The 22,529-nt window shown below is 40.8% G+C and overlaps 1 protein-coding gene across 4 annotated transcripts in view; it reads left to right on the top strand.

Moving 5' to 3' along the window:
• LOC122709331 (putative neutral ceramidase C) overlaps positions 1-22,529 on the top strand; it is a 100,341-nt gene that overhangs the window by 21,792 nt on the left and 56,020 nt on the right. Inside the window, exons 2-8 of one of the 4 annotated variants that reach the window (XM_043926618.1) lie at positions 2,358-2,476; positions 5,495-5,626; positions 9,356-9,555; positions 11,530-11,679; positions 17,865-18,041; positions 18,374-18,501; positions 19,641-19,718. In XM_043926618.1, the coding sequence (XP_043782553.1) occupies positions 5,500-5,626; positions 9,356-9,555; positions 11,530-11,679; positions 17,865-18,041; positions 18,374-18,501; positions 19,641-19,718 (860 nt within the window). In that variant the 5' untranslated portion in view covers positions 2,358-2,476; positions 5,495-5,499. Of the gene's footprint in view, positions 1-2,209; positions 2,477-5,466; positions 5,627-9,355; positions 9,556-11,529; positions 11,680-17,864; positions 18,042-18,373; positions 18,502-19,640; positions 19,719-22,529 lie in introns of those variants that run through there. The other 3 variants (XR_006345478.1, XM_043926619.1, XM_043926620.1) reach the window with 3 other exon arrangements.

Raw genomic sequence — 22,529 nt, 5'->3', positions numbered from 1 at the left:
GAGAAATCATAGTGTTAATGACTATCGGTTAATGGTTTAGAAATTGGGCACTTGGGAAAGTCTCCCTCAGTGTCAGGATGTTAAGAGACTGAAGGCATGGTCAGCTTCATCATCTGCTAATGAGGAGTGAACACATGACTTATCTATCCCCAGAGGCTGCAATGTCAGGTCCAGGGTGGGAGTGCAATAGACAGCAAGAGTTTGATGAAAGGCAAGAGGTCCTGTCTGGGAATCTGGAGACTTGGATTCACATCCTAGAATAATTATTATTTAATCATGTTCACTTTTAACCATCCTTTCCTGTTCTGGAAGCCCTTTAACCTTTGTATGTTTCCTCATCTGTAGAATGGGTAGAACATAAGTGAGTGTCTTGGGGTGATGAATTGAAAAGGATAGCCATCCGTATCCTAGCAAACAGGATTTGTCTGGCCAGTCACAAGACAGAGTACTAACTACTATATGATCATGGCTGTGTGGCCATTCAGACAGAAATAAAATACATGTACAAAATATTCACAGTGATTACATTTTCCCCTCACCCGGAGATAGTCTTATTGCTGATTATTGAAGCCCAGTGTCTTGCTGGACCCCACAAATCCCCTTGGCCCAACATTTTTCCTTCACTGACTCTGTCACAGTGCTTGGAATCTCCTTGATTCTCACATCTTTAGTGTTCTGGCATGGGAGTTCAACTGTTGTCTGGGAGAAATGCTGTATTATGCCATGATTATCTTCTAAAACTCTGGTTAAAGTGATCTCATCTGACTCCATTGTGGATCATCTTGCTAGACTCAGTGGGAACGATCATGGCGTGGCTCCACATTATAGAGAGAAAGATGGCTGGAGAGGCCCCGAAGAGACCACATTTTAGATCAAAGGGCCAGTGTAGAGGGCCTCCCGCATAAGAGAGAAGGATGGGAAAAGGAAGTCTAAGGCCAAGTCACTAGTGGATATGTTGTTTCTGTTGTACCTTGATTGTATTTTGGAGAGCTAACCTTCCCTCTTTGGGTATGGCCTTGTTAAATATCCCCTCAGTGGAATGTGGGGATGGGGAGATATATATACAGGTATATGGACAGGTATATGATCTGAGCCAAGTCAGGCAGATGCTATCTTTTAGGTACTGAATCCAGAGTGGAGCAATCCAAAGACCTAACATAGTTGGCATGCATCCATCTGATGGTGATGCCCTGAAGAGATGATTCAACAGCTCCTGCCACATAGATCCTTAGAGCTTCCCTCTAGCCTTCCCGAGCCTTCATTTTCAACTTCTTTTGATGCCTTCTGGTAAATTTTTTTTTTTCTCTTTCCCCAGCTATCTTTAAGTTAGCTAGATTTGGTCTCAGAATTCTTGGTGTCAAGCAACAAACATAAATATGCATGAAAAGGGAAAACAAAATCTTATCTAATTCCATAGTTTAGCCTTTTCCCCTCTGTTGTAGCAAAGAGGTAGCTAAGACACATTTCTAAATGCCCTATCTGAAAGCACTTAAATCTAATGTTTCCATCAGAACTTTGGAGTTGGTCTCTCTTAAAACTCTGTGTAAAACTTAGCTGCCTATGTGGTCTTCAAATTGCTTCCTGAACAACATGGATTTACCAGGAAAGAAGGAGAATTTTGGTCTATTTCTTGTCTCTGTCTTTTGTGGGCCATTGATTAACTTCATGCTGTTATATAGGATACATTCTCTGAGATGAGGTAAGATAGTTTAGTTACAATAAAAGCTACATGACTTATTATAGAAAATGCCAAGAACCAGAAAGATGAAAAAAAATTCACCCATGATCTTCTCACCAGATAATTGCTTCTTAATATTTTTTTGCTGTACTTTTTAACAGTCTTTATGATCACATATAAGTATTATATATTTTATATATATTTTATATTTTGCAAAATATTGTGAATATTGTATATTTTACAAAAATGAGATCATAATGTTTTGAAAATTTAATGACATGAAAAAAATTAAATATCTTGAAATTGTTGTAAATGTTGCCTAGTGGGGCCCATAGCCCACACTAAGGTCCAGCATACATTATCATTCCCTCTTAATAAACTGGTTGAGTGACCAGGGGTAAATAAATAAAGCAGGTACTTTCTGTGTGTGTGTGATCCAGGTTAGAGCTCTTGCACAGACCTTGATGGGCTGGAAGAGTTGTGTTGAAATCTGAAATGACCTTCACCCTGGTAGGCCTTCTGCAGCTCAGATCCTCAGTATCAGGCTGTGCCAGGGGAGAATTCGCTAATAAGCCATTTGTTATCAATACACTAATCTCTTCCAAGTACCAAACCCACAAAACTGTGCTAATGAGAACTCTTAACTTGCTTGCACATGACTGTGAAGATCTTTCTTCAGTACGTTTCAGAAAGTGCTGAGAAGTCTCAACTGAGCAGCGTTCCAGGGGACGGAGGACAAGATTCTGGGCCACTATTTGCTTTACCAGGACACGCAAGTTCATCTGAGTGGTTGAGTCGGTAAGAATGCCTGCATTTTCTTGGAGGGAGGGATCTTGAATCATCTTGTCTCAGGGATCTTAATTACACCTGATTTTCTTAGCTTTGGAAACCCATTTTGCTAAAACACTACTTTTTACTGTTGCAGTCCTGAAAAATAGGGGACATCAGGGTGATATGGCAAGTGACATGCTACTGTATCATTACTGCCTTACCATTAACCTTGAAGGATTGTGCTAGAGTAAGTGGGAAGTATGTGAAAGTGTACAGTTCTTTATTTTAAAAAATTTATATATTTATTTACTTTTGTGGTGAGTGGGCTTTCTCAAGTTGCAGTGAGCGGGGCTACTCTATAGTTGCATTGCACTGGCTTCTCATTGCAGTAGCTTCTCTTCTTGCAGAGCACGGGCTCTAGGGGCATTTGGGCTCAGGAGTTGCAGCTCATGGACTCCAGACCACATGTGGCACATGCGCTTAGGTGCTCCATAGCATGTGTGATCTTCCTGGACCAGGGATCAAACTCATGTCCCCTGGCATTGGCAGGCAGATTTTTTACCACAGGACCACCATGGAAGTATAACAGTCCTTTAAAATATAATCACTGGTTCAACTTTCCAAGGCACATTTACCTTTTGAAGAGAGTATGAGGCATCTGCTTTCATGTTTAAATTCAGATTTTAATCATTTTTAAAGGATAGTGTGTTGAAAAAAAATGGTAATATTGGGTTGGCCAAAAAGTTCATTCAGGTCTATATGAACTTTTTGGCCAACCCAATATGTTGGTGGTAATTTTGGCAACTAAATAGAGTGGTGAAATACATGAGATATATCACTGTAATCCACGTAAGAAGTAAACTCTAATGCCAAGTGCCATTGTTGATTCGTGTAAAAGGTCAGTGGTGACAATTAGTTCAGTAGAGCAAAAGTAGCAAAAAAAATAAATCTGTATACACACATTCATATACATATTTCATATTATGTCTATTATACAGGCTTTTACCACATAGCCACATTTACACATGTGATCTGCATATACATGCTTTAAGGTTGAGGGGTCTAGCTGCCAGTCTGGACCACTTTTAATGGCCTTCTTTGTGCTATCTCAGCTAGCAGGAAGGCTCATAGCAACCAAAGCTTCAAGCAAGAACTAGGTTTACAAGGTCTGAAGTCTGCTACTGAAAACAACAGCAACTGACTAGCAAACTTCTTTGAGTTATCAAAATTTTAGATGCACATGTTAGATGTGCTTTCTGACTCAGGGCTGACAGTGAAAGTTGTTTTGCCCTAAATTTGAAGATGTCTCTACTGGTCGTGTAGTAAGACTGACCGCAGTGGTGATAAATGGTTGAGGAATGCCTACTAACAACTAACCAGGAAGTACAGGAAGATGTTTCAAGCTCTTCGTCCACTCCCAGTTCAGCACTACCTCTGAAGTGTTTGCTGTCAAACTGATTATTAACCTTTAGTCCATGGGTTGCAAAATAAAATGATGACAAAGACCATATAGATAAGGCTCACTGGGTACAGTGGCAGGTTGCAGAAGGGCTGCCCCATTGAAAGGGAACAGCGGCTACTAAGTTTTACAAGATTCTCGGCGCACAGGAATGCTGGCTCAGTGTTGCCATATATTATGGAATATTTTGAAAGGAAGCCTGAAATTTCCTATATTTGCAGGAAGCCTATAGTTGTAAATGTAGATTCTATTTTTACAGATAAATTGTCACCTCTATCTTTTATCTTGTTGACTAAGTCAAATTGAAATGAAAAATTGGGCCATAATAAACACAGCTGCTTGTTGCCAATTTACAGCTCTTGGGGGTAGCACCATAGTACTCAAGGCTTGGGACTCCGGTCCCACCTTACTATGCAAGCTTCCTTAAGGTTAAGAAAATAGACTCTGAAGTTCCCACCTTGGATTTGTGATTCTTGAATACTAGTCTCATATAAACTCTCTTAGGCCAGTGAGGAGCACAGAGCCTTTGGTATTTTAGAACCTAATTGATAAATGCTAACATTCTGAACACTTACTACATTCCATGTAACAAAGTATTACTGTCATCTCATTTTTATAAAAACTATACAATAGGTACTAAAATTATCATCGTCACATTCCTATTTACAGATAGGGAAACTGAGGCTCAGTGTCAGGCACAATTTCCCGGGGTCATCTAGTAAGTGGCAGATGTGAGATTTGAACTCTGACACCAGATCTCACAACCCAATTTGTAACCATATTATACTTTCTCCTGCTGCATTATGTGAATCTGTAGATTCTCTAGTCCCTCTGAGTTGTGATGAATTCCAGGCCTAAAATGTCTTCATGAATCAGTAAGGACATTTTCTGCTTTTGTTGCACACAATGGCATTATCTTTATCCTCATCCTTTGACTTGGGGTTTGCAAAATGTGTGGGATCCTTCCAATCACTGAAGAGAGAAATTTTACAAATGCCTGGCTTTAGATCAGAGATGCCAATCTCCTTTTCCATGTTGTTTTCTATTCAGGTAGAAATCAAAAGTTAGGACAGGAGTTTTAAAGGCCAGAGTTATGTGTTTCACCTTCTTGTGGACAAGTTATTTAACCATGGCCACAAAGTACGGCCCTAACCACAGCCAGCTTTCTCACAAGTACAAGCCATGTGGGTACATCAGTTATCCTTGTTGGCAGAAATGCTTCAGCCTAGACCAATATACAGAGAGCACCACTGCTGTGAATGAAAGCAGTATGATGTATCCTAGGAGTACATATAGGTTTTAGCTTTGTCGTCAATGCCAGATGATGGGTGGCAGCTTCCAGGATGAGCACTGTGCTGAAAAGTATTTGGAAAACCCATGTGAATTCATCAAAGAGTGCTGTAATTGATTGGTCATGGACCAATGGGGCCATGGGGCATGGGACGTTGACCTAGTGGCATTCCTGGTACAATCTGTTCTATGAAAGAGCTAAGATATCTTAGCCTTTGCAGCTTGAAACCTGTATATTTTGTTATTCTTTTACCTGTTTCTTTCACAGTTCTCCTTCTGACTCTGCTTTTCCTCAGAAAAAATGGCCAAACGCACCTTGTCTGGCTTTGAAATATTCCTGATTTTCCTCCTCGTGTTGATGACAGGGATCACGGTGGCTCTTCTCAGTCTGTTGTTTATCACCAGTGGGACCATTGAAAATCACACAGGTAAGTATCGTGAGTACTCTTGGATGCTATTCCTAGCTTGTAGGAAATTTCTTCATTATGGGGAATACCAAGGCAAGAAACAGTATCTGCTGATACTGCTGATAATAGGGCAGTTCACTGTGTACTTAAGCACCAAGGGATGGTCATCTAACCTTTTCATTAGTTGCTGTTTATGCATTGATAGCAATTTTTATCAAGTTTACCTTTGCCCCCAAATAGCCAGTGTGGTGTTCTGACATGCACTTATTTGTCTCACTTTTCCATTGATCTAAGTATAGCTTAGGGTTCTTCAAGGCCCAGGGACTCCTGAACCTCTTCTTTTTCTCTTTGCCTTCGTTCTGGCAACATCTTCTCCTGGGGGGCCAAAGGAGAAGGAAAGACCTGCTGAATGTCAATTAGTCTCTGAAACTTTAGAGAAGGGATCTTGAACTCAAATCCTATGAAGGTCAATCAAGTTCCATAAATGAGGGGAGGTGGCCCACGGTGGGGGGCAGGTGGCAGGTATTTCCGGTGAAGAGGGTCCGCAGGCCCTCCTGAGTGCCAACTGTTTGTTGTCATGTTGTCACATGGACTCAACTCTCCTGAGTTTTCAATGAAAGCTAGAAATTGGGGGAGGCAGTTTAGATACCTTCCAGTTTTTTTTAATGTTGGAAACTAATTTAGATTTGAAAACTATCTAGGCTCCATTTACAGGCAATACCAGGTCCATAGGTCTTTGATGGTGCCTCTTCTTTGATAGGTTATATACCTAATAAACCTGCCGAGATTTTCCTGCCAAGACAGTGCTTCTCAGCAGGAAAGCCATGACAAACAGACAGTGTGTTGAAAAGCAGAGACATTACTCTGCCAACAAAGGCCCTATGGTCAAGGCTCTGGTCTTCCCAATGGTCATGTATGGTTGTGAGAGCTGGACTGTAAAGAAGGCAGAGCGCCCAAGAATTGATGACTTTGAACTGTGGTGCTGGAGAAGACTCCTGAGGGTTCCTTGGGCAGCAAGGAGATCAAACCAGTCAATCTTAAGGGAAATTAACCCTAAATACTCATTGAAAGAACTGATGCAGAAGCTCCAGTATTTTGGTGGTTTGATGCACACAGACAACTTGTTGGAAAAGTTCCTGATGCTGGGAAGAGGGCATCAGAGGATGAGATGGCTGGATGGCATCACTGATGCAATGGACATGAACTTGGGCAAACTTTAGGAGATGGTGAGGGACAGGGAGGCCTCTTATGCTGTAGTCCATGGGTTGCAAAGAGTCAGACATGACTTGGTGACTGAACAACAATAACTAATAAACAGTACAAAAGACAGGTGGGGATTGAATGCTTTGACCAAAGTAAAGGGTGGGCTTTATTACCAAGAAGTTCGTCTCTATCATCTTCCTAGATTCCAGAGATTGAAATTGACATATAAACACCACTGTGTATAAAGTAGATAGCTAATGAGAACCTACTGTATAGCACAGGAAACTCTACTCAGCGCTCTGTGGTGACCTAAATAGGCAGGAAATCCAAAAAAGAAGGGGTATATGTATACATACAGCTGATTCACTTTGCTGTATAGTAGAAACTAACACAATGTTATAAAGCAAATGCATTCCAAAAAATGGGGGGCAGGGGGCGGAGAGAGGGCTGTCCTCAGCCAGTGGAGAAAGAGGCAGTGTTATTGAGCTCACTTTTCTCTTTTGTGGCCTCTTCTCTTTTCCAGCGTGTTCTCTACCTGTCTTCATATTTTGGATTCCCTGAAAACCCAGAGAAACAGAGATCCTCTTTTCTGGCAGTGGACAGAATGAGTTTTATTGCTAGAAATGAAAGAATCCATAGGACTTAACCTAGTTTTCTGTTGTAAAATCAGAGTATCTAGAGTCGGAGGCTCAGAGAGGTTATAGTGAAAATAGTGAAAATACTGACCACTGTTTTCATTTTGTGTACAGGTGTGTTTAGTTGCTCAGTCGTGTCTGACTCTTTGCGACCCCATGGACTCTAGCCCACCAGGCTTCTATGTCCATGGGATTCTCTAAGCAAGAATACTGGAGTGAGTTGTCATTTCCTTCTCCAAGGGATCTCCCAACCCAGGGATCAAACCCAAATCTGCACTGCAGGCAGATAAAATGAGAAATTTACATAGAATGCTTACCATAGTGGTTGGTGCGAAGCAATCCTTCCTTAAACAATAACTTCTATGATGAAAATAGTAAGCATTCTATGTAAATTTCTCACTTAATTCCTACAAAACTCCCATAAAGGTAGGTGCTAGCCTTAGTTCCATTTTAGACATCTGAAACTCCCAGATGGGAAATAAGCCCCTTGGCTATGTGATTAGATTTGGCGTTGGCCTGCAGCACGTTTCTATGTTGGTATCAGTGAGGCAGTAGTGAAGGTGCCTATTTCCTTCCTTGCAATACTTGATGTTTTGTAGAATACTTGGGCTTATGGGTGAGAAGGCATGGATTCTAACTGCGCTTAGAATGTGCATGAAAGAGCAGTTGATTCTGAGTTGGAGAATCTGATCAGGCACCTGATTCATCATATGCTTTCCATGGAAACTTGGTTAAATCATTTCTCCGGATTTCAGTTTCCTTATAAGTAAAATGGAGGTGATTGGATGATGTGATCTCTAAGCTTTCTTGAGTTCCAGAATTCTGGAACCCAGAAGTCTGCTGTTGATCTCTTGCCTAAGTACTTTCTGACCACTGATGCATGTAACACTGACATGTGTTGCTTTGGCCAACCCTGGCTGTTGTCTGGGATAGAAATAGACAAAATGAAATATATAAAATGTCTAAATGTGTAAATAAAACTGAAGCTATATGTCAGCCATTGTTCTAAATTTTGACTATGTATTAAGATATTAATTGTCAATAAACCCTAGTAAGTAGGAGATGATTCATGTTATGAGAAAGTTATGTTACTTTTATTCATAGATGAAAAAAGTTGGGGAAAAATAGGTTAAATCATTTATTCAGCTAGTAAAGGTAGAGTTAATTTTCAAACCCCAGTTGTTTCTGATATCTGCCCTTTTAGTCTCTATCCCATTTTGCCTCCCTTATATTAGGGTGTGTGTGTGATGTTAATATAGGGTATATATATTAGAGTGCATACCTGTATGGTGATATAAGAACAGTTAACATAAGGTGGGACTGTGTTAACAAATATCCAATAATCTAAGTTGCATTAAGAATAAAAGATCTAGGTTGCATTAAGAATAAAACATCTAGAGCAAGGTAGAGAGAGTTGGGGTTACATTCTGGAGATAAGGAGTTGAGCTGGATTTGGGTAGGATGGAAATGAACCACTCTAAAATGTAGTGGAGATTGACTGGTAAAACAGAGAGGAGTAAGGTCTCTGGATGGAGAGAATATTCGAACCCAGAGGCTGGGTTTAGTAGACTGTGGGCCAGGAACCTGGTGCCTGATTTGTTTGGCTGGAGTAGAAGTGCCAGGTGAGTGAATGAAGGGCTCCAGTTTAACAGGAAGAGCCGAGGGAGAAGTTGAAGGACATTTGTCAGAGACCTTTATTGTTAGGCTGAAACATTTCTGATCCATGAAAAAGATCCTCCTTGGGATAATGATACAAACCAAGTTCCTGAGATGTTTCTCACAGTGTATCTTGAATGTAAGAGAATATACAGAGATTCTTCCTTAAGAACCTGAATCTGTGTGTCCTAACTGAGGCCAAGTGCATGGGTTAAAATGTTGTTTCTTAAATATCTTATTTTGGTTTTTGATTCAGGTTCTCCATCCACCCAGGGCCCTCCAGCTACCCAGGGCTCTGCAGCCCCTCAAAACTCAATACCCCCCTGGGGCCCCACAACTACCCAGGCATCTCCAACACCCAGCACCCCAGAGCCTACCCTCTTTCAGAACTTCAGTGGCTACCATATTGGTGTGGGGCGAGCTGACTGCACAGGACAAGTATCAGATATCAATTTGGTAGGTAAATCATGGGATCCTTGAAGAGACTGTGAAACAAGTAATTTTATTATATAGTACCCTGCATTTACTCCTAATTGTTATGTCTTAATCTCCTCCATTTGTATTGACTTCACTGCTGTCTAACATTTTAAATATTGTACTATAAAGAAGAGGGAACTTTTACTTAACCACAACTCCCTTGTAAACTCAACTGGCCCCTTTTTTATGAATGAAAGTGGCAGAGTGGGCAAACTCTGATTCTACAGGGGACGGGCAGGTACCCCGAATGACTGAAGCAGGCCAATACAAGATAAATGTCTAGTGAGTCCTAAGTGTGGGGGGCAACAGAAAGTGGTGGGGACTGTGGTATAACTAGAAAGTATGAGTGGTTTTAGCTGATCATTGCCATGTAAGAGTGTGAAACTAGGGCTGCCTCACCTTATAGTTCTTTAAAGAGAAGCCAGGGCTTCCCTAGAGGCTCAGACAGATTAACAATCTGCCTGCAATGTGGGAGACTGGGGTTCGATCCCTGGGTTGGAAAGATACCCTGGAGAAGGGAATGGCTACCAACTCTAGTATTCTTGCCAGGAGAATTCCATGGACAGAGAAGCCTGGCGGGCTAGAGTCCATGGGGTCACAAAGAGTTGGACATGACTGAAAGACTGAGAGAGAGAGAGAGAGAGAGAGTGAAAGAGTTTCTGGATTGAAAATCTGAGGATTTAAATCTCTCTGTTGGAGAAGGCAATGGCACCCCACTCCAGTATTCTTGCCTGGAAAATCCCATGGACAGACGAGCCTGGTAGGCTGCAGTCCATGGGGTCGCTAAGAGTCGGACACGACTGAGCGACTTCACTTTCACTTTTTACCTTCATGCACTGGAGAAGGAAATGGCAACCCACTCCAGTGTTCTTGCCTGGAGAATCCCAGGGATGGGGAGCCTGGTGGGCTGCCGTCTTTGGGGTCGCACAGAGTCGGACATGACTGAAGCGACTTAGCAGTAGCAGCAGCAGTTGGAAAATGTAAGCAACTCTAGTTAAAACTGGAAATCTGGTATGGGCCAACACTGTGTTAGCCAAGTAAAACCCTTTTTGGGGCCAGGGGTGGCCTGTGGGCTGCTGGCATGCAACCTCCTGGTGGTGAAGTTAGACACACACTTCTAGCTACCCTTTCCTAGGGAATCAGAGCATGAGATTTCCTGATAGGATTTTTTTTCCCCTCCAACCAAATAATCTTTAGATTCTAGAAATTATTCCTTGTTGTCCGTTCTGAAAAGTGGCTCTGGAATGTAAACTTTAAATGAGCACTTGCATGAGGGATAAGGCAAGCTGTAGAGGGACCATGCTGAAGACCTGGGTGCAGCTTTTATGGGTACACTTTGTGATATAGTGAGAGAAGGGGTTTAAGATTGATGTATTTGGTGGGCTACAACATTGGGAGGGACAACATTGTAAAAGCCAGGGTGAGGTACCCTCAGTAAAGATAACTGTGTCCTAAAGAAACCATATTCTTTAGGAAAAAAAACAAAAAGCAAAAAACCACACACCAGACAACCAAAGTGAAGAGGACTTCAGTCTTCAGGGTATTCCTAGAAATGTAGGATGATAGTCAAGGAAGTATTTTCTTCTGTAGTATCTTACATAGGCTGGAGAAAAGATCCTGTTTCAAAGAACAGAAAAACCCTGAAAGGTCTCCAGCATTATAACACAATTCCCAAGTCACGCCAGCTCCTGCCTTGCCCATAGGCCAGCGAAAAGCTTCTTCCACCCCGGCCATTACTTTGCCTCTTTCTACACAGAATAGTAAAGACTTTTTGTGTGTATGTGATGTTGGCTTTACTCTTGAAAACACATGTCCTGTCTCACTCAGAGCCACAGTGTCATGTGGATTGCTTTTCTTTGCCTTTCCTAAGTAGTCTCTTGTGTGGTTGTGCCTGGCTTCTGGTAGCAGGGGAACGAGAAGTGAGGAGTGGTCTGATGCTCTCTTCCTCTTTAGATGGGCTACAGCAAAACCGGCCAGTATGCACGGGGCATCCTCACGAGGTTGTACAGTCGTGCGTTCATCATGGCAGAGCCGGATGGGTCCAATCGCGCAGTGTTCGTCAGCATCGACATAGGCATGGTATCCCAGCGACTCAGGCTGGAGGTAAGTGGTTGGGGTGAGAAAGAGTTGCGGTGGTTTAAAGGCAAAGCCTGCAGGTGAATGTAAATAAGGAACTAAGCTCTCCTGGGTTTTTCACCCGGTGAATTTCCACTACCCTCAGGGTTATAAGCTCTTGAAAATCCAGCTGATAATCAAGTGAGGAGGATGAGCCTCATTATTCCATTCTAAGTCAGCTTGGTCAGAACTTGCTTTCCATACTGCTGATGGCTTGTCATCATTATTAATGCCAATATATTTCACAAGCTTCTTATGTCCCAGGTTACTTTCCTGTACACTCTGCCATTTAATCTTCCTTGTTAGAAGTCTGAGAGTGCCAGTTAATTACTAACCCTTCCCTCAAGTTTTTAGACAATTGAAAATAGTTGCGAGGAATGAAAGAGAATTCAAATGCAACTCTGAGATGAAATTGGCCATAAATTGCTGAAGCTAGGTGAAAGGCACACTGTACTATTCTGATGTGTACATATTTGAAAATGTCCGTAATAAAATTTAGAAGATTACATTAACCCTCTTAATCTCTAAACTGTGTTGCAGAATATCGCAGGGCCTGTGATTTTCCCCCAATTTAGATCATGTTACCCCACTGTGGGAAAGATGAGCTCAGCAGCAAGGTACCTGGGAGTCCTGGGCAGGCAGCTTATAAAATGCAAGGGGTAGAAGAGGGAGAGAGAAATAGTGGTAGACAGAGGGACTTCCAAGTATGTCTCTCAGCCAATTTCTAGACCCTGATCCAATTATATTTTCTCCAGGGATCAGGACACAGAAAGAAAGTATACGCTCCATGTCTGCTCACATATTCACAAATGTGAGAAAGAGGAGAGTCTAGAACATCCAGAATGATGACCATCAAATGTCCACTATTGAGTGTCATGTTCTATCAACCTCACCAAATACTTGCTCCTCTTGTGTGAAAGGGCTGTGTGAAGTAGCCAGGAAGAGGCATGACGAGAGAGCTTAAAAGCATGTCTTCAGTGTCACCCACTTATGGGGAGTAGGAGGGGAGCCTCTCACATCTGTGGAAACATAAGGAGCAGAGGATGCAGTGCTTTTCCAAGCCCCGCACTTAACACAACTATGAGGTGGGTCTGTTGTCGTCCCCGATTTATAGATAAAGAGACTGAGTCTTAGAGAAGGTTGAGTAACTTTCCGAAGTTCACACAGTTAGCAAACGGTAGAGCTGAATTCTGAACACATATATATGTCTGGTACCAGAGCCTACATTCTTAAAAGTGAGGTCATTCTCTTATCTTGGAGAGCATTGACTTTTTGCAAGGCACTTTGTTGGTTACTTCAGGGGGCACACAGCTAAATGAATCATAAGCCTTGTTGATGAACTCACTACCTAGTCGGGGGATTAGAGGAATACACAAATAACTTTAATTTATTGGAATGAAGGACAATGGTACATTATAGATATCTATTCATGAGTAATAAATAGCTCCCCCCAAATAGGGACTTAATGGACATCTGTTGTTTTATCTCATCATTCTGTTGATGAGGAATTCAGAGCTGGCTTAGTTAGGTGGTTCTGAATTAGGGTAGTTGGCAGTCAAGGTGTTGGCAAAGGCTGCAGTCATCTGAAGATTCAGGTAGGCTAAAAGACCCACTTTCAGGATGATCCACTCTTGTGGCTACTGACAGTTTCCTCACTGTCCATATCCTCATGACAGAGCAACCGGTCTCCCTTATAGTGAGTAACTCAAAAGAGCAGTGGAAATGACACTTGAATGGGTAGAGTTTTATTTATTTAATATTTGTTGTTATTTATTTATTTGGCTGCACCGGGTCTTAGTTACAGCATTTGAGATCTAGTTTCCTGACCAGGAATCGAACCCAGTCCCCCTGCACTGGGAGCAAGGAGTCTTAGGCCCTGGGCCACCTGGAAAGTCCCTGAAAGAGTAGAATTGGTTGACTTGGGGGAGAGAGCTATCAAATCAAGGGGACAGCTTGATTTGTACATGTACAAATCATATACATAGAAACACAGGGAGAAATGTAAATGGAAATATGCCTGGAAGATATATTGGTCATAATTTGTAGGCCTCTGGAATTCTTGGTTGTTTATAATTCTGGGTGATGGAGATTCTTAGAAAACTTTTGCAAGGGAGCAGTGCAAACACAGTTCTGCTTTAGGATGATTAATCAGACGGTGATGTTTGAGGTGGGTTGAAATAGACCAGCGCTAGAGGTGAAGACACACATTGGGAGTGTCCTTAAATTAACATCCAGGCTCTACTGATGAGACTTCAGTTGGGAAAACAGTAATCACACCAGGCATTTCAAACAGGGGATAAGGTATGGGGAGATTTTACAAGGTGTTATTATGTCATCTGACAGATTGGGAAACTGATTTTCAGAGTACCAAGTAACTTGTCTAAAGGTATTCAGCTAGGAACCCTCAGAACTGGGATTCAAACACTGACATCTTCCTGCTGGAGAGTATGGTCATAGCCACAGCACTATACTGTTTTTCTGAGGAATCAAAAATGGTTCTGATTGGGAAATTGTGGGATCATTAAGTCAAAATAAGACTTCAAACTTCTGTGCTCTCCACACTCTACCTTTGGGGGTAGAGTATGGGGGGATAGGGATTTAATGTGTTGGGTTAGAGACCACTATCCAGTCAATTGGAGAAGGCAATGGCACCCCACTCCAGTACTCTTGCCTGGAAAATCCCATGGACGGAGGAGCCTGGTAGGCTGCAGTCCATGGGGTCGCTGAGTCGGACATGACTGAGTGACTTCACTTTCACTTTTCACTTTCATGCATTGGAGAAGGAAATGGCAACCCACTCCAGTGTTCTTGCCTGGAGAATCCCAGGGATGGCGGAGCCTGGTGGGCTGCTGTCTATGGGGTCACACAGAGTCGGACACGACTGAAGTGACTTAGCAGCAGCAGCATCCAGTCAACAGTGGGCACCATTTAACCATCTCTTCCAATTTTTACTTCCCCCTGCAATCTGAGACCCAGAGGAAAGACTTTGAAATGAACCCACTTACTTATCCCGTTAATTCAAGGGGACAGTGTGAAAAATAAATCTAACTAGACTAGTACCAGTAAGTTTATGATAACACCCGGTTTTAGTCAGGTTCTCAGTCTCACCTTTAAGAGTGATAACATTTGCAGCATGGAGAAAAGATTAAAGAAAATATCTCCAAGCAGTGACGCCGGACAGGAGAACACAGTGACTTTTCTAGCTCTTTCCATGTCACTTTTCCAAGAGTGTCAGCAATTGGAAATGGAATGGAAACTGAAGTCAGACAATTGAGCTATAGACATTAATATAACTTTATAGGTCTATATAAAAATACTCCTCCTTTCATGAAGTAGGAAACATGCTACTTATAATGGTTATTGGCAGGCATTTTTAATAGATGATGGAGTCTTGAATTTTTTTCTTTTTCCCAGAAGTCTCACATGTCTGACTTCATCTCAGAGACTAAAGCTTAGGATAAGATTTCTGTGAGCTGTTTATAGTCTTTTCGTTTTAAAATTCAAGATTCATGATTTCTATGTTTTTAAGAGCTTGATTTGTGCATAGAATGTACTTAATGTACTTAATTCTAAAAATCCTGTTACAGTTCATTAGAAATAAAAATGGGTGGGACATTAGAGTTTTAAAGTTGACTGACAGTTCTGTCTTTTCCACGACCTTCTTGCCTTGGTTACATAATTGTAAAAATATCAGCTTCTATTTTTAATAAAATTTTTATTTTATATTGTGGTATAGCCAGTTAACAATGTTGTGATAGCTTCAGATGTACAACAGAGCGACTCAACCATACATATATACTTATCCATTTTCTACTAAACTCTCCTCCCATCCAGGCTGCCACATGACACTGAACAGAGCTCCCTTTGCTTTGTAGTAGGTCTTTGCTGGTTACCATTTTAAGTATAGCAGTGTAGAACATCAGCTTTTTACTTTGCTTAAGCTTTCATGTTGTTCATTCATTGATGGTTTCCCCTTCTCCCTACAGACGTTTCTTCTTCATGAAGCAGTAATAGTTACTGTGTAAAACAATATGTAAGAGTGATGAAGAGTTGGACTGAAATCAGAATCAAACAGAAAGAATATGGAACCTTATTGGGATGGAGAATGTGGGCTTGTAATGTTGGTCTTTATTGTTGTTGTTAAGTCACTAAATTGCGTCCTACTCTTTGCGACCCCATGGACTGTCCATGGGGTTCTCCTGGCAAGAATACTGGAGGGGCTTGCCATTTCCTTCTCCAGGGAATCTCCAGATCAGGGATTAAAGCTGTGTCTCCTGCATTGGCACACAGTGCAGATTCTTTACCACTGAGCCACCAGGGAAGCCCAGTGTTGGTCTAATTCCTTTCTATTTCCTTTCCACATTTTCCTGGTATTGCTTACATGGATGTGGTAAATCTAGCAATCAGTATTTGGGACATGGAGAGGTTAAGGAGACCAGATGGTTTGTGATATCTCTTCCTGATTCAATGACCACATGACTAGAATGAGGGTGGTGGAGCTCTTTACCTAAAATAGAAGAAGTTAAATGGATGTGTTTATGTAGGTTCAGTAGGTAACACACCAGTTGCTGCTGCTTCTTTACGTACCCGTAGTGGGCTGGAGCTGGCTTGTCTCGTGAGGATTGACTGTCAAGTATTTAGAAACTTTGTGAACTGGTGGTTAAACTTTTGGTAGCTTGAAATTCACTATGGTGAGAGTATTTACATCATGGAAATTGGCAGATGATACAAATAAGGGTTTTCTTTTTTCTTTCAGAGAAACTGTTTATCAGCATACTACTGCCTATACCATACTCAAAATGGACAGCACTGCTAATTAAAAAAGGCACTCTTTTGGGTCTTCCCTCGTGGTCCAGTGGTTAAGATTCTGTGCTTCCATTGCAGGGGGCTTGGGTTTGATCCCTGGTCAGTGAACTAAGATCCTACATGCCCTATGACATGCCACCCCCACCCCAAAGGTACTCTTTTTTGCTAAGCCCAGATTTGGATTCAGAATCCTTCTCAGCACACTACTTCTGATAGCAGCCATGCACAAACAGGACTAAATGCATGAGATAAGCAGTATTTGCCAGCTCTGACATAAATGAGTTTTCACTATTGTCCCTGGTATTAGGTTATGGTATCTTACATCGAGGAAGGTGGCTTAAAGTAACAATAATTATGTATTATTGCTCAGATTTTGGTGAATGGCTGTGTTGGGTGAGTTTGACTTGTGTTAGAACCACAGCCACATATCATTACTTTTGTATCATGAGGTTTAACTCAAGATATTGGTTGTGACTGCAAGTGTTTGAAGCTGGTCTGAGGCTGAAGGGTCACCTTCTATGGTTGCTCACCAATGGCTAGCAAGTTAGTGATGACATGATGATTCCTTTCCCCATGCGCCTACCCACAGGGATGCTGGGGTGTTCTCAGGTCATAGCAGGCAGTCTTCCCCAGACCAATAAGTGTAAGTGTCTGCGTCTGGGAATACTGAGTTCTTCATTTTGGGAAATGAGACAGTGAAGAGGCTTTTCCCGTGTCTGTTCACTGCTCCCAGGGTGCTTGCCCCACCCAACTCCGGTATTGCATGACCATCTTGCTCTCTTTGGTTAAGCCTCTGATGAAAGGCAACCTCTGTGGAAAGATCTTTCCTCACCAATGCCTATCATGTTCTTTTTCCTTACCTAACAATATTTTTTCTTAGCATTTATCACTCTGTAATGTAATATTACATATTTATCTTTCCCTAACTAGAATAAAAACTTTTTCAGGGTAGGGACCTCGTATATCCCTAGTGCTTAGAACAGTGTCTGGACAATGAACTGGTGAGAGTACTAGGTCTACAGGTAGACTTGGATCTAGACTCCGACTCTGCTATTTGTTATATTACTGGGCAACTTATTTTACTTCTGGACACATCAATGTTCTTAGCTAAAAGATAAGATTAAAAATACCTACCTCTTGGTGGTGTTATAAAGATTTTTAAATGGCATGATGTAATACCTAGCATTGTGCTTGCACATGGGAAGAATCTATAAAATGTTAGCAATTGCAATTATGGTTGATGTCATTGTTACTGAGATGATAAACTCAAGCATAGAGTGAAAGGTCACTTAGCCAGAGCTTTTTCCTCAGGCTAAGCACCTGTGTTATTCCTCTTCTTAGTTCTGATTGTTCTTTTTTCCTTCAAGGTCCTGAGCAGGCTGCAGAATAAATACGGCTCCCTGTACAGAAGAGACAACGTTATTCTGAGTGGCACACATACACACTCGGGTCCAGCAGGATACTTCCAGTACACAACATTTGTAATTGCCAGTGAAGGATTTAGCAATCGAACTTTTGAGTACATGGTCACTGGCATTGTGCAGGTAGGCAAGGGAACTTCAAGGCCACTCTTGTTTAGCATTGCTTACAGCACCTTAGGAGATCTTATCTATGTATCTCTTATGATACAAAGAGTCCTTATGATACAAAGAGATCTTATGTATGTATCTCTTATGATACAAAGAGTCCCTATAGGATCTCGGATACCAGCTCAGAATGACACCAGCTCTGTGGCTCTCCAGCTTTCATCTCATAGCAGGGATAAGTTGGAGACAAAAGAAATTGTCCACAGTGCTCTTCTGTTTATACCAACTAGGTTCTTATGCCCACTAGGATTTCTAACTTTACAACCTTTTTTTTTTTTTTTAACCCATAGAGCATTGAGATAGCACACACAAATATGAAACCAGGCAAAATCTTTATCAATAAAGGGACTGTGGATGGTGCACAGATCAACCGAAGTCCTACTTCTTACCTTCGGAATCCACAGTCAGAGAGAGCAAGGTGAGGGGGCCAGTTATCGGAATGAAATGCATGTGCTTTCCCTAAGGAACTATCAACAAAATCTAAGAACAGGGTTGTTAGTTGATGGATATGGTGAGAGCCTGAAGGAGTATTAAGGCTGAAATAATTTAAAAGCTGTCTATAATCTAAGACAATCAGAAATAAAATGAGACTGTAGACGCATAGAAAAACCTATGTACACATCTTCCTACTTTGCTGGCTGTGGGAATTGGATGTGAATGTTTGAAGGACTCTAGGCTTTCAAATCAGGTGCAACTGTGGTCTTGTCTTAGCTTTATCACTTTGTAGTTGTGTGACCTTTATTGATTTACTTAAATCTTAATTTATTGGCTCTCAGCTTTTCATCTGTAAAATGCAAAAATATGCATAACATATATTTGTTCAATTAATGAATAGCTCTTTTTATTACATTATTCAGAAGAAATCATTTTAGTCCAGGGGAATGTAGCAAGATAGATAAGGTAAAAGAATAAAGAAATTGGCGTGAAGAGCAAGCCATAAAACTGACATACTTGAATGGGACAGCTTAAGAAAGGTCATTATTTAAAAAATTTTTTAATGTGATAAACTGGGTTTATGACAGAAGAGAAGTACTTGGCTACTATGGCAGAATAAAATAATATCTCACTTCAACCTGACATTTTTATTTGTTTACTTTTTTTTGGATAGATTTCAAAGGAGTTGATTTTTAGAAAATATACTCTGATTTCCCTCCAAAGGACATAAAAGAACCCTTCAAGTTGTAGGTCAGGCATGCTTTTGAGTTTGCACATTACCTGCTATTTTTAAGAGATTTCACTAAAACTTGATACAAGTAGAAATTTCAAAGACTAATCCTTTCCATAAGAAATAATATATGTTATATAATATTGCAGATATTATATAAAAACATACATTTCATCTCCAGTTATCTGACCTGTGCCCCTAACTTTGGTCACAGTTGCAAACATTTCTTTAGTTAAGAAATAAGATCCCGGATACAGTTTGTAGGATTACAAGTATCAGGGAACCTTACTTACTGAGAATCATTTTGTTTTTTGTGTCAGCTTCTGCTTTGTCACACACAATGGCCAGGCTCTAGCCTAGAACTCACTAAGTTTGTTTATTTTGATGACTAGGTATTCTTCAAATACAGACAAGGAAATGGTGCTCTTGAAAATGGTGGATTTGAATGGAGAAGAGCTGGGTCTTATCAGGTACTCTATTTATTTATTTTTTTAAATTCTGTTTGGATACATTTCTTTATATTACAGAGAGGGAAAAAAGAGACCAGAATAGTGTCAGCAGAGGCTAAGAATAAGCTGAGTGGTTGAGTTGGAGATAGGATCCAGCCATGGGCCCTCGGGTATGGTTCTCAGCATCCCGGGTCTAATAAAAGGATTATGTGGATAAGGGATCTGAGTGAAGGAGTTTAACACAGTGTCTGAGATAGGATGGACTCAGTAAATGCTAGTGGTTATTACTGTATCAAGATCTCATGTGGAGGTGATTATTACTTTATCAAGATATCATGTATTAGATAGAGGACAATGATCTCTTGGAAATGAGAAAACAGTCTGACCAACCAGGCAGGTGACTATGAGTTTGAGATTATTGACCTGTGTTTTTCTAAAAGGAATAAGTTAAGTCTAGTGCAGTACAATGCCAATTAGTGATGAAAGCAGAACCGAGACCACCTAATGGAAGCAGATGAGGTAAAATTACAACTTGGCAGAGATTTTAGGCCCCATTTTATATGTAAGAGAACACATGGATTTTGTTTTCTTTGAAAATAAGATATTTGTATTCCTATGTGATTTCGGTTGCTGTAACTGAACTGACTAAGGTGTTGCTTGGGTGGGTAACAGTCCGAGACACTTTGTCCAGTGGACTTCCAGATTGACGCACGAATGCCCTAAGGAAGTGGATGATAGCACATGGGTGTGAGAGTCAAATGGCTTGGGTTCGCTCTGGACTCTCATTCTTAATGGCTGTGTGACTTTGGTAAGTTTCTTAACTTCTCTGTGTCTATTTTCTTACTCTAAAATTGAGGGATAAAATGAGTCCTTAAATACTGATAATAACTTCATAAAGGAAGTAGAGATCTATCAGGGAGGGTTATAAAATAGCTATGAAAGTGAAATATCTGTGAAAGTTTCTGTGTGAGTAAAATTAAGTAACTTAAAAGTAATAAGAGGTGAAGAAAGACATGAAAGATTATGCTTAGTCAGTTCAGATACTAGAGTTGGTCCTAACTGCATGGAGAACACATGATGGCAAGGAGTTCACATTTCAGTCTTAGGTACAGGTTTTCAGATTTGAATTCAAGCCCAAGCCCTGTCTCTTACTAACCCTGTGTCCTGGGGAAAGTAATTTATCTGCTTATATGTCAACTATCCTGTTTGAAAATGAGAATAGTGATACCTCTTAGGATTATTTGAGGACTAAATGAGATAATGCATGCAAAACTCTAGTTCTGTGCCCAGCATAGAAAGAATTTAATAATTTTAGCTGAAAGGTAAGAAGTAAATAATACAGTACCTATTCTGAAAATTCCATTATTGGCATATTGGTATGCTTGAACTTCTTAGCATTGGAGTTAGTTCTTTGGAGTTAAAGTGAGGTTACTAAAAATTCCCTGATAAAATAAACATTATTATTATCGGTTGATGTAATAGAATTCATTCTTTGAGTACAGTTAATTCATCTATTGATTAGTTGCCACCCAGCATTTAACACAGTAGTCTTCATAAATGTCAGACATGCAATTATGTTCTTGAGGTATATTATTATGAATCAAACATAGACCCTATCTTCAAGAGTCTTACAGGCTAGTGGGATGGTTAGGGCTGGAGAAAGAGACAGAGACAGACAGACAAATAATCATAATGTAAATCAGATAGTTGTCAGTGCTATCACCTGGGACTGAGCTCTACCTGGGAGCTTAGTGGAAGGCTTCAAGGAGGAAATGACATTTGAACTGTACTTGAAGGAGCCATGGGATTTCTCAGGGGGCCATGAGAAAACTGCATTATGAGGCCAGAGTATGAGCTTAGGTCAGGGAGTGGGTGAGAGATGAATCTGGAAGGGTAAGCTACCTCTTGATTTTTGAGTACCTTCGTGGGGAATTTGGTTAGGAGATAGTCAGGGAGAACATGTATGTATGGCTAGTTAGATGAAAAATCCCCAAATTTGTAAGAAAAAGAAGATGCCTTTTCCCTTATAGTTTCTACCTAATTCTTGGCTGAATGACTGAGACCATTCATGATTCCCTTTTATTAGTTTCTGAGTCATTGAACAATGCCAAGAGAACTCTCAATGATATTTTTGGGGCCAGATGTTTCTTGCTTCCTTGCATATAACTATATAATATATCTGGAAGTCCCAGGGTCAACTGTCAAGGTTATAATGATGCTTTTCCATCTGCTGTGCTTAACAGCCTGCAATAACTTTCTATTGTTTCTGTAGCTGCCATATGTTATCCTTGATGTAATTGCCCCTGCAATTGCCTCTTGTTGCATAGGGATAATTGCTCTCTGAATACATTAAAAATGATCCAAAACATAAAGTCAAATCTGGGCCGCTAAGTAACTCAGCCACCATATGTAGGTACCTGCTGTGAGATAGAATCCCAAGGTATGAGGAGTTTGGCAGCACAGCATCTCAGATTTACAGAGTATTAAGTCACCAAGTTTAAATTTCAGCTGAGGCCTACAAAAGTGATGCAACCTGTCCAGTGTCATGGCCAAGACTATTCTCTTCACAATGAAAACCATGTTGAAGTTCATCATTTATTCTTTGCTACTTTCATTTTTATTTTCATTTCTTCACTTAACAAGTCTGAACCAGTCACTTACTATATGCCAGGCAGTGCTTTCCAGTCCTTGAAATGATTCCTTTCTAGTAAAAGGTCCTAATGTATGAAGTCAAATACCTGTGTCTGTGCTTCTTGAGCAAATCCTTTAAAATCTGAGCCTCCACTTTCACATTTCTCAAGTGTAGATGTACAATATGATCATATCCCTCCA

The sequence above is a fragment of the Cervus elaphus genome, chromosome 15 (assembly GCF_910594005.1).
Source record: "Cervus elaphus chromosome 15, mCerEla1.1, whole genome shotgun sequence".
NCBI lineage: Eukaryota > Metazoa > Chordata > Mammalia > Artiodactyla > Cervidae > Cervus > Cervus elaphus.
Note: the sequence above shows the minus strand (reverse complement) of the source record. Positions and strands in the feature narration are given on the sequence as shown.